At 33.8% G+C, this 12,124-nt stretch overlaps 1 protein-coding gene across 1 annotated transcript; it reads right to left on the reverse strand.

Annotated features, from left to right (window-relative positions):
• Nucleotides 1-8,219: 8,219 nt before the first annotated feature.
• Nucleotides 8,220-11,974, reverse strand: LOC135836878 (speckle-type POZ protein-like). The gene is made up of 2 exons (XM_065351945.1): nucleotides 11,789-11,974; nucleotides 8,220-9,348 (listed from the first exon to the last, which is right to left on the reverse strand). Exon 2 carries the CDS (start codon nucleotides 9,317-9,319, stop codon nucleotides 8,294-8,296), a length of 1,026 nt encoding a protein of 341 aa, XP_065208017.1. The 5' UTR covers nucleotides 9,320-9,348; nucleotides 11,789-11,974; the 3' UTR covers nucleotides 8,220-8,293.
• Nucleotides 11,975-12,124: the final 150 nt, after the last annotated feature.

Here is a 12,124-nt window from a genome sequence, read left to right on the forward strand (position 1 = left end):
TTACCTATTTTACACCCAGTTTTGAGGATGAAGATTCTACACAGTCCAGAACAAGAATGATAAACGAACCATTCTCCCAAATAGGTGACAGATTTTAAAATGAAAAGCAAGTCACTTTATGTACCTACGAGTAGTTTCCAAGTTCTGTTCCATAATAAATGTCTAGGTAGGTCTCTAGGTATATTTAGGTACTAAATTTTATAACAAAACTTCAAGCTAGGTACTCATAAGCGCTTATGACTTACGTACGTAATGACTAATGATTAAAAATAATCATAAAAACAAAAAACAATAGATCAATACTTAATGAGTTTTATGAAAAAAAATATCTTAGGTAAATAAAATTACAAATATTTCCTTGGCCGCAGTTACTCAACGATTAGCAAAAGCCTTGCATATTTCTTTGAGTAGATTGGTCTGCTCTAAACTTTCCCATGCTTCAGTCTCGAACACTCCGGCATTTTTTTTCGTTGTTATGAATTTGACGACTTCAGTTTTCAGTCGAGTAACATTGTGAAATTCAGAAAAATGTAGAATTTCTACGGCGTTGGAAATGGACAAATTCTTGATGAGGGCTTCTTCGCTCATCGTTTTCAATCCCCTCAAATCGTATTTGTCAGCTGCAACAAATAGATCTTTAGCCAGAAATCGCAGTTTTTCTGGTTTATCTGTATAAATGTATCGTAACATATCTTCGACCACTTCTCCAGTCATATCTGCAATGTCTATCTGGTTTTGCCGATGTTCTTTCATCTGGTGGGTGAGCATGGCAGCGAAGACCAAACTACGAGCAGCTAACATCATCTTGTGCGCTTCAAAAACTGTGCCATCATTCGACACTAACTTGACATCGGTAAGATTTTGATTCTTGAATATATTACCTAAATCACTTGACAGGCTAAATTCATGCAAATCGGGTTGAATTATTTTACAGTAGGCTGTAACTCGGGATGATATTTTGCCATGTATATATAAACTTATTGAGCCGGTCCGATCTTTTGTATTAAACCTACAAATTTCATCGAAGCGCCTAGCCCAGACCTTTTTATTCTCTTCGTCTAAAAAAGCCAATTCGATTTTTACTAATGCTTCCTCACAATCATTATTCGGTATGAAGCATGGAAATAAACAATAGCCTGCGACACCATTCTGGTATGATCCTACAAGCACAAGCGCTAAAAACCATGTTTGATGAGTAATTCCGTCATCGACATGTACGGTGAAACTTTTTGATACGATTTTTTTTTCTATACTACTCGACACTAAAGCATATAAATCGGGAATGTTCCACGTAATTTTATCTGATTTTTCAAAGTTGGACACAAATTGTTCAATAGATCCTACTGCTTGATCACATTTTCGAAATGACACATTAATTTTATTCGCCATATCGAGTTTTCAGCTTATCAAATTTCTCCTGCAAAAATAAACGAGTGAATAATTAAAGCAATGACTAATTTAAAAATATGCACTCATCATGCAATTTATCCAATAATAAATACTTATTGTATAGCCTAAGGTAAGTTTTCAACAAAAAAAAATCATTATATGCCATCAGCGATTGAAATTTGAGCGCATATCAATTATTAAACAACTAAAAATCTCAGACAAATTTCTACAAAAATATTGTCAAAATTTGAAAAATTCAAACAACAGAAGAATGATTTTCTGTAATCAAAAATGATGTTACATTGTTAAAAGCTTTTGCCCTCGCTTCGCTCGGGTCAAATTTACTTTTCAAAAATAGATAGATATCAAAACTGGAAAACATCATATTTTTTGACAGCAAAAAATTACGTTTTTCAGCTTCTCAAGTTGGTCTATAAATTTTTGCAAGCTTTTGCCCTCGTTTCGCTCAGGCCAATCGCATTTTGTTTTTTGTTCAACCTCTTCTGGAAAATATTGTTCAAATTAGAAAACTGTCAAAGAAAAGTAGAATAAAGTAAATAAAATTGATATAATTAAATTCTCAATTTTTTTTCTCCGATGGCGCTCTCTTTGAAACATTAAATAAGTTACCAATTTCAAAAGTAAAATTTTCATTTCTTCGAAATTTTAATCCAGTTTGGTTAAAAAAAATAAACTTATTCAAAAGTCTAAATGATTGCGTAGAGTAATTTCCATTTTTTTTTTGTTTCATTTGCTTCAATTGTTTTTTTTCAAAAATCCATAATATGAAATAAAAATATGGGGCCAAGTACGAAAATTAGAAGTATTATACTTTAACCCGTTAATGGCACATGATAAAATTGATATTTTTTCAAGAATTTCCTGCGCTATACTGACGAGTCACATGATATTATAGCTCCCTGATACATGTGCGTAAATGTTCACCCTTTCATTTGACATGTTTGACTCATTGCCTACTTTCGTATTTTAAGGGGCAGAATTTTTTGAAAAAATTCCATTTTTTTCATATTTTTTGACAATTTTTTGTGGCCAATCGAAAGCGGCTGGAATGAAACTACCACCTGGTAAATATTTATGAATCCATGCTCTACCAATTAATATACAACAACTTGCCTATCTTTCTCATTTAAGGGGCAAAAAAAATGCAAACATTCAAAAATAATTTTCATTTCACTCATCTTAAAAAAATTCTGCCCCTTAAAATAAAAAAGTATGCAATATGCTCAACAGCGGAATGGAAGCGCAAGACATACACACACATGTACCAATAGTCGTTACCACCTGAGCACTCTTTCCTTCCAGCGTAACGCAACGAAAAACCGGTGGGGTGAAATTCACCCCAGTGTGCCTTTTAAGGGTTAAATCACAATTTCTAGCAGTAGAGTGAACGTTTTGAATAATAATGGAAAGTACTCTACATACACGTTGTACATTACATACATAATTACTCGTATGAATGGCAGTGATCTGGGGCTACGAGGTTGAGAGCATAAAAAAGTTTGAGTAAGAGTCAATAAAAAACATGGTTGGGGAGGGGAGCAGCAAAAAATGGTTTGGTATAGCCCTCTAGGGCAGCAAAAACTCGAAACACGCCTGTGATCCAAAGTTATAAGTTGTGAACTTCATTTTTGATACTTCCAGAGTGATTGAAGTTTCTAAAAAAAATTGTTGAAGGCGTCAGAATAGCTCAAAACTAGTGCTGTTGCTGAAGCATGAGAGCTGAATTGGAACAATTATACACATCGATCCACTGTGCTCAAAAAATTTAATTTTATAAAATTGTTTAAGAATTGACCTTAGAACGCTTTTTTTTTAATTTTTTCAATTATTTTGAAAATTCGCCAAAAATTTAAAAACTAACAAGGGAACCTCTTGAGGTGTCCGCCTCCGATTTGAACGGAACCGCGATTTTTGGAAAGAGCATGGTCTAAAACACCCAAAACCATATTTTCAGCTGCCCAACATAATTATCTCGATATTTGGCGAATGTTTGAATTCAAAATTGACTGTTTTTGGTGATTTATGCCTTCTTCAAAAACGTACGTATTTGATCAGTAAAAATGATCAAAATAAGTCCTAAAACTGATATTAATTCTCCAAATCCAAATTTAACCATTTCCAGCCATTCTGGAGCCTCCAGCGCGATTTTTCAATTTCTCCAGAAGTTTTAATTTGCTTCAGAAGACGTGAATACGAAGTTGGGCAGCTGAAAATCGAGTTGTGTGTCATACTCGACCTGTTTAACGAATTAATCCACATTTCAGCCGATTCTGGAGAGGACACCTCAAGAGTAGTTTTTTGACCAGCTTTTTTTCGAAATAAAAATATCCAAAAATCAAAAATTTCCAGTTGACGAGAAAATTTCCGAAATTTGCGCGAATCGCAGTATTTTGTCATGAACTAACACCACGAGAGCAAATTTCGCCAGTTCCAGCCATTCTTGAGCCTCCAGCGCGATTTTTCAATTTCTCCAGAGGCTCAAGAAAGGCTGGAAATGGGGAAATTCACCCTCGTGGGCTTGATTAATGACGAAATACAGCGATTCGCGCATATTTCGATAATTTTCTCGCAAACGAGAAATTTTTGATTTTTGGATATTTTTATTTTGAAAAAAAGCTGGTCAAAAAACCACTATTGAGGTGTCCCTTCCAGAATCGGCTCAAATGTGAATAAATTCGTTAAACAGGTCGAGTATAACACACAACTCGATTTTTAGCTGCCCAACTTCATATTCACGTCTTCTGGAGCAAATTAAAAATTCTGGAGAAATTGAAAAATCGCGCTGGAGGCTCCAGAATGGCTGGAAATGGTTAAATTTGTATTTGGAGAATTAATATCACTTTTAGGACTTATTTTGATAATTTTTGCTGATCAAATACGTACGTTTTTAAAAGAAGGCATAAATCACCAAAAACAGTCAATTTTGAATTTTCAAACGTTCGCCAAATATCAAGATATCATGTTGGGCAGCTGAAAATTTGGTCTTGGGCGTTTTAGACCATGCTCTTTCCAAAAATCGCGGTCCCGTTCAAATCGGAGACGGACGTCGGACACCTCAAGAGTCAAGAGGTTCCCTTGTAAGTACATATGTATATTTTGCTCCTGGCGTTTTGATAACGTGAATTTTAAGACATGCTCTTTCGATCTATAACCTCTGGACGTACGTACAGCATAAAATTATACAAAAACTCGTAAGCAAAAGATAATATGATAAACTTACCAGGAGAAAATTACAACTTTCGAGTAGAATTTGATTCACTACAAGCAGCAACGCGACATCGCAAACACAAGACTAATTAGTTCTCCAGCTTCAACAAGTGTATTCAACACGAGTAGTAGTTTCTGATACTATTATTTACATATCTACTCACATAGCTATCTCTGCATACTTAGAAATAGAATTTCTATTCTACCCGCCAGACTGTCGTCTCTGTTCACCCATTCTTTCACCCTCCTTCACTTCCTTTCTTTACATAGAACAAAAGATTTTACTGCGAATAGCCAACTGTTATCAGTCTTCCACTATACCACCAAAACAACCCCTATACTGTAAAGATACAGGAGAAAGGTACCTAATTTATTATTATTTATTCATTTCAACGAGTGTATATTTATACTTATGAACGAATGGTTCTCCCGAATAGGTACCTACCTAATTTTAGAATGAAAAGAAAAGTCACTTCATGTATAGTTCTATTAATACCTAAATGTCTAGGTAAGTAGTACGTACATTATTAATTACATATAACAAACTTTAAGTTAGATACAAATGAGCACTTGTAACCTACCATAGGTAAAAACAAAAAACAATAGATTGATATTTTATTTATAATGACCTCATAAAAAAATAAGTAAAATAAAATTAAAATGTAAGTATTTATTTAGACGCCGTTGTTTAGCGATTCGCAGAAGCCTCACATATTTCTTTGAGTAGATTAACCTCCTCCAGACTTTTCCACGCTTCAGTCTTGAACACTTCGACATTTTGTTTCATTGTTATGAACTTGACGACTTCAGTTTTCAGTCGAGTAGCATTGTGTAATTCAGAAAATAGTAGCATTTCTACGGCGTTGGAAATCGACAAATTCGTGATGAGTGCATCTTCGCTCATCCATTTCAAACCCCCCAAATCGTATTTGTCAGCTGCGACAAATAGATCTGTAGTCAGAAGTGCCAGTTTTTCTGATCTATCTGTATAAATGTATCGTAACATATCTTCGACCACTTCTCCAGTCATATCTACAATTCCTACCTCGTTTTGCTCATTTTCTTTCATCTGGTGGGTGAACATGGCGGCGAAGACAGAACTACGAGCACACAATATCATCTTGTGTGCTTCAAAAACTTTGCCATCATTCGACAATAACGTGACATCGGTAAAATTTGGATTCTTGAATGCATTATCCAAATTTCTTGACAGGCTAAATTTATGTAAGTGGGGTTGAATTATTTTACAACAGGCTGTAACGCGGGATGATATTTCGTTATCTCGTATATCTAAACCTGTTGAGCCGTTCTGATCATTCGCATTAAACCTACATATTTCAGGAAATCGCCTACTCCAGACCTTTGTTTTCAATTCATCTATAAAAACCAATTCAATTTTTACAAATGCTTCTTCACAATCATTCTTCGGTATGAAGCATGGAAATAAACAATAGCCTGCGGCACCATTCTTATATGATCCTAATACAAGCGCTAAAAACCATGTATGAGTGATCCCGTCATCGTCATTTACGGTGAAACTTTGTGATATGAATTTTTTTTCTGTACTATTCGCCATTGAAGCATTATATAAATTGGGTATTTTCCATGTAATTTCATCTGATTTTTCACCTTCCAAGCTGGACACAATTTTAATAGATCCTACTTCTTGATCAGATTTTCGAAATGACATTTTTATTTCGTTCTTCATATTGGGTTTTCAGCTTATTAAATTTCTCCTGCAAAAATATGAACGAGTGAATAATTAAAGGAGTGACTAATTTCAAAAAATGCACTCATCGTGCAATTTATCCAATGGTAAATTATGATAGCTAAGGTAAGTTTTCAAAAAAAAGATCATCATGCCAGCGATTGAAATTTGAGCGCATATCAATCAAACAACTAAAAACCTCGGACAATTGCTTCAAAATTTGAAAAATTCAAACAGCAGAAAAATTATTTTTCTGTAATCGAAAATGATGTTACATTGTAAAAAGCTTTTATTGCCCGAGTGAATATCAAAACTGGAAAAAAAATTTTTGACTACAAAAAATTACCTACCTACGTTTTTCAGACTCACAAGTTATAAATTTTTGCAAGATTTTGCCCTCGTTATGCTCGGGCCAATTGTATTTTATTTTTTGTTCAAACTCTTCGGGGAAATATTGTTCAAATTAGAAAACTGTCAAAGAAAATAATATATTGGTAGGTGCATTAATGATAAGTACGAGTAGCATTTGCTAGCTGGTGCCATTTCCAGAAGGGTTGAAGTTTCTAAAAAAAAATTGTGAAGGCTTCGAAATAGCTCAAAACTAGTACCTAGTTGTTGATGCATGAGAGTTGAATTGGAACAATTATACACATTGATTCACTTTTGCTCAAAAAATTTCATTTTATAAAATGGTTTGAAAATTGTGCTTAAAACACTTTTTTTGAATTTTTCTAATTATTTTGAAAATTCGCCAGAAATTTAAAAACTATGTAGGTAGGTATATTTTACACTTGGCGTTTTTATGAGTGTATTATTTAAAGACATGCTCTTTCGATCTAACCTCTGGACGTACCTACAGCAAGAAATTAGGTATACAATAACTCGTAAGCAAAGAATATGATAAACTTACCAGTAGAACATTACAATTTTAGAGTAGAATTCGATGCACTATAAAATGAAAATATTGAACTAGCAACAACGCGACAATGCAAACACAAGACTAATTAGTTCTCCAGGTTCAACAAGGTGTATTCAATACGAGTAGATTCTGATACTATTTACATACTCACTATTTCTGCATAGAAATAGAATTTCTATTCTACCCGCCAGACCGTCGTCTCCGTTCACCTATTCTTTCACCCTCCTTCACTTCCTTTCTTGACATAGAACAAAAGATTTTTCTGCGAATAGACAACTGTTTTCTGTCTTCCACTACTAAAACAACCCTTAAAAGATACAAGGAGAAAGATACCTGCCTAATTCATTTATTCATTTCAACGAGTGTTTTTATGCTTCCAAGTTTCCAATAAAGGATGATGAACGAATGGTTCTCCCGAATAGGTTACCTACTTAATTTTAGAATGGAAAGCAATGTCCAGTCCTGGATTTAGACATGGGCCGAGTAGGCGGTAGCCCAGGGCGACAAATTTTTAATTTTTTTCGCTACTTTTTAAATTTGAGATGTAAGATGTAAATATTATGACGATTGATAAAAAAAATTACGGTTGTCAGTTGGATAAAAAATATGTAGGTAGGTACGTCTTAAATTGCTACCTTGGTGCATAACTGATGCATACCTATCGAAAATACCATATTAAAAAATATGAATTCGATGATTCAATCAAGAAATTCTCCGAAGCGAAATCGAAATCCAGTAAACAGTTGTTTAAAATGTAAAAAATTTAAATTAATTTTGAATATTGATATTTTTTTTAAATTTCATGTTAAATGTTCTTAGATATTTTTTTTTAGTTTTTAATAAAATTGAATTTCGAATGTTGATACCTATCTTGAAAATTTTTCAACAAAACCAAAATAATTTCGAATGTTGCATTTTTAAAAATTTTAATTAGATTTAGACTTGAAAATAATCATAAAAACAAAAAACAATGGATGAATATTTGATAATTTTTTAATGAAAAAAATAGGTTAAATAAAATTACAAGTATTTCCTTGACAGCAATCTGATCAACGATTCGCCAAAACTTCACATATTTCTTTGAGTAAATTGGTCTGCTCCGAACTTTTCCACGCTTCAGTCTTGAACACTTCGACATTTTTTTTCGTTGTTATGAACTTGACGACATCGGTTTTCAGTCGAGTAGCATTGTGCAATTCAGAAAAATGTAGAATTTCTACGGCGTTGGAAATCGACAAATTCGTGATAAGCGCATCTTCGCTCATCTTCTTCAATCCCTTCAAATCGTATTTGACAGCTGCGACAAATAGATCTTTAGCCAGAAGTCGCAGTTTTTCTGGTTTATCTGTATAAATATATCGTAACATATCTTGGACCACTTCTCCATTCATATCTGCGATTTCAACCTGGTTTTGCTTATTTTCTTTCATCTGGTCCGTGAACATTGCAGCAAAGACGGAACTACGAGCAGATAATATCCCCTTGTGTGCTTTGAAAACTTTGCCATCATTGGTCAATAACTTGACATCGGTAAAAATTTGATTCTTGAATACATTCCCTAAATCTTTTGACAGGCTAAATTTATGTAAGCGGGGTTGAATTATTGTACAGTGGGCTGTAATGCAGGATGATACATCGCTATCTATCCGTAAACTTAGCGAGCTATTTGAATATGTTGCACCAAACTTACAATCAGCAACGCTAGTAGAGAACTGTTTACTACTCCTTTCATCTCTAAAGGTCACTCCAATTTTTAGAAATGCTTCCTTACAATCGTTCTCCGGTATGAAGCATAGATATAAATAATAGCATAAGCGATCGTTCTGGCATGCTTGTACAAACGCTAAACACCATGTTAGAGTAATCCCATCATCGTCTTCCACGGTGAATTTTTTTGATACGAGATAGCTTTCTGACTCACTCGTCATTGAAAAATGACGTAATCGTACATCGGGAATTATCCACGTAATTATATATGCTTTTTCACCTTCGATATTGCACTCTCTTGTTTCAATAGATCCTGCTTCTGGAGCACTTGGTGGAATTGGAAATGGCATTTTCATTGCATTCGTCATATTACTGTTTTCAGCTTATTAAATTTTTTCTGCAAAAAAAAAGTGAATAATTAAAGCAATGACAATCAAAATTCAAAATGTGTACCTACTTACTCATCGTGCAATTTATCCAATAATAAATTTTATCGTAGCCTATCAAGTAAGAAAAGTTATGGCAAAAAAATCGATAATCTGCCATCAGCAATCGAAATTTAAGCACATACTTATCAATCAAACACTAATGATCTCTGTTTTTCCACAATATATTTCTCTTGAGTTTATGGCTTACCTACTGTTATCAGACTGTTGATAAATTGAAATTTAAAAAAAGCCAAAAAAACACATGGAATCTAACTTTATAAACGTTCCCTTATCATTAATCAATGTTATCGCTTCCCTTAATTTTCGATCAACTCTACTCGGGTCATTCCAAGTCAATTCGACCAAGAAGTGGATAGGAGGGTTGGCGATTTTTTTGAAATTTTTCCTGTGGACAAACCTTCTTGAAGGGATGACCAATGGCGCAAATCGCACCCCTCTAGCCCTTTTTTAAAGGCTGCTAGGAGGTGTCAAAATTGTCAGAGAACGTGAAATACTTATCATCCATTTCAGCAGTGGATTACTCGATAACCGCGATACCTACCAAAATGGAACTTTTCCCAATAGTTGGGGGTTTTGAAAGCCTTTTCGGTGATATCATAAAAATCAATGTTGTCACTTTTTTTCGTACGAAAAATTAGCTCGAAAAGTTTCAAAACGTAGTTTTAATATCGTTCCGACTCCCAAAAATTCTGAAAAAATATGTATTATGGACAACTTTCCATGCAGAACAACGTACTGAAAAATTTGGGATGGCATTATTTCGTGAAGTCGATTTTTAAAAATTGAAAAATTGCGAAAAAATGCGATTCTTTGATTTAAAACTTGAAAAAAAGTTTTGATTGGTGAATTTGACCCCTATTTTTACGTATCCGTTGAAAACCCCCTTTCACTCGATGAAATGAACTCATCACAAAAAGAATCAAAATTCGACAAGATTCAAAACATAAACGATAGGTGCCTACAGTTTGAATTTATTTGCCATGAGTGTAATTTTTATCAACTTTTCCATGAAATACGTCAGAAAGAGGTCAACATAAGGCAACTGAACAAATTTAAACTTTTTTTGATGTTTGGAATTGAAAATTGAATTTTTTCGAATTTTGATTTTTTTGTGATGAGTTCATTTTATCGAAGGGGGTTTTCAACTTTCCAACAGATACGTAAAAATAGGTGTCAAATGGGTCAACTTTACCAATCAAAACTTTTTTTCATGTTTTAAATCAAAAAATCGCATTTTTTCGCAAAGTTTAAATTTTTTTTAATTGACTTTACGAAATAATTCCATCCCAATTTTTGAATATGTTGTTCAGCATAAAAATTTGTTCATAATATATTTTTTTCAAAATTTTTGAGAATCCGAACGATATTAAAACTACGTTTTGAAACTTTTCGAGCCAATTTTTCGTACGAAAAAAAGTGGCAACATTGATTTTTATGATATCACTAAAAAGCCTTCAAAACTCCTAACTATTGGGAAAAGTTCCATTTTGGTAGGTATCGCGGTTATCGAGTAATCTACTACTGAAATGGATGATATTTCTAGTTCACTAAAAATTTTAACACCCCCTAGCAACCTTTAAAAAAGGGCTAGAGAGGGCTGCGATTTGCGCCATTGGTAATCCCTTCGGGAGGTCTTTCCACAACAAAATTTTTAAAAAAATCGCCGATCCCCTTACCACTTGTTGGTCGAATTGACGTGGAATGATGCACTCGACATCACTCGTCGTCAGATTTCTCATCCGTTGAACCATGAAATAACATTAGGTATCACGAGTAATTATCACAAAGGTATTAAGCTGTGACCTTAAGACTGTGTGCCCCTTCCCCTCCCACCGAATTTGATTGACTTCTTGAGTGATCGATTTTCACAATTTCTTGCTGAAGACCCAGAATCGAGCGATTCTCTTTAGAAAATGCAATAAGGTAGGTAATTGACTAAAAACCACACTATTTTAGTTTTCAAATCACAGATTTTCAAAAGCTTGTTGTGCTTTTCTAAATTTAAAATTATACTTATTATTGGGAAATTGTTGAAAGCTCCAGAATAGCTAAAAACTAGTAGGTAGGTGTTGATGCATGGGAGTTGAATTGGAGCTACTTATTAGGTATACACATCGATTAAGTTTGAATAAGAAATGCTATTTCACGAAATTGTTCAAAAATTGCCCTTTAAACAAATTTTTTGAATTTTTCTAATTATTTTGAAGCAAAAACTTTAAAAACGAACTTTTGCACCTGAAGTTTTGGTAACATATAACGTGGATTGTATTAAGACATGCTCTTTTAATCTAACCTCTATACGTAACTAGATACAGCAAAAAATTACACAAAAACTTGTAAACAAAAGATATAGGTAGGTAGGTAGGTAGGTAAGTATGATAAACTTACTAGTAGAAAATTACAACTTTCGAGTAGAATTTGATTAACTAATACGAAATGAAAGTATTGAACAAGCAACAACGCGACATCGCAAACACAAGACTAATTAGTTATCCTCCTTCAACAAGCGTAAGTATATTCAACAGGAATGAGTAGTTTCTGATACCTACTATTTAAATATATACCATTTCTGTATAGGTTTTCTACTCGTATTCTACCCCCAGACCAGACTGTCGCCTGATTCATCTATTGTTTCACCTTTCACCTCCTTTCACGACACAGAACAAGAGATATTTCCACGAATAGCTTACTGTTTTCTGTCTTCCACTACCAAAACACCCCCTA

The sequence above is a fragment of the Planococcus citri genome, chromosome 2 (genome assembly GCF_950023065.1).
Source record: "Planococcus citri chromosome 2, ihPlaCitr1.1, whole genome shotgun sequence".
In the NCBI taxonomy this organism is placed as follows: domain Eukaryota; kingdom Metazoa; phylum Arthropoda; class Insecta; order Hemiptera; family Pseudococcidae; genus Planococcus; species Planococcus citri.

Coding starts and splice junctions, on each gene's coding strand:
- LOC135836878 (XM_065351945.1), bottom strand. CDS start 9,319: ATGACGAATGCAATGAAAATGCCATTTCCAATTCCACCAAGTGCTCCA.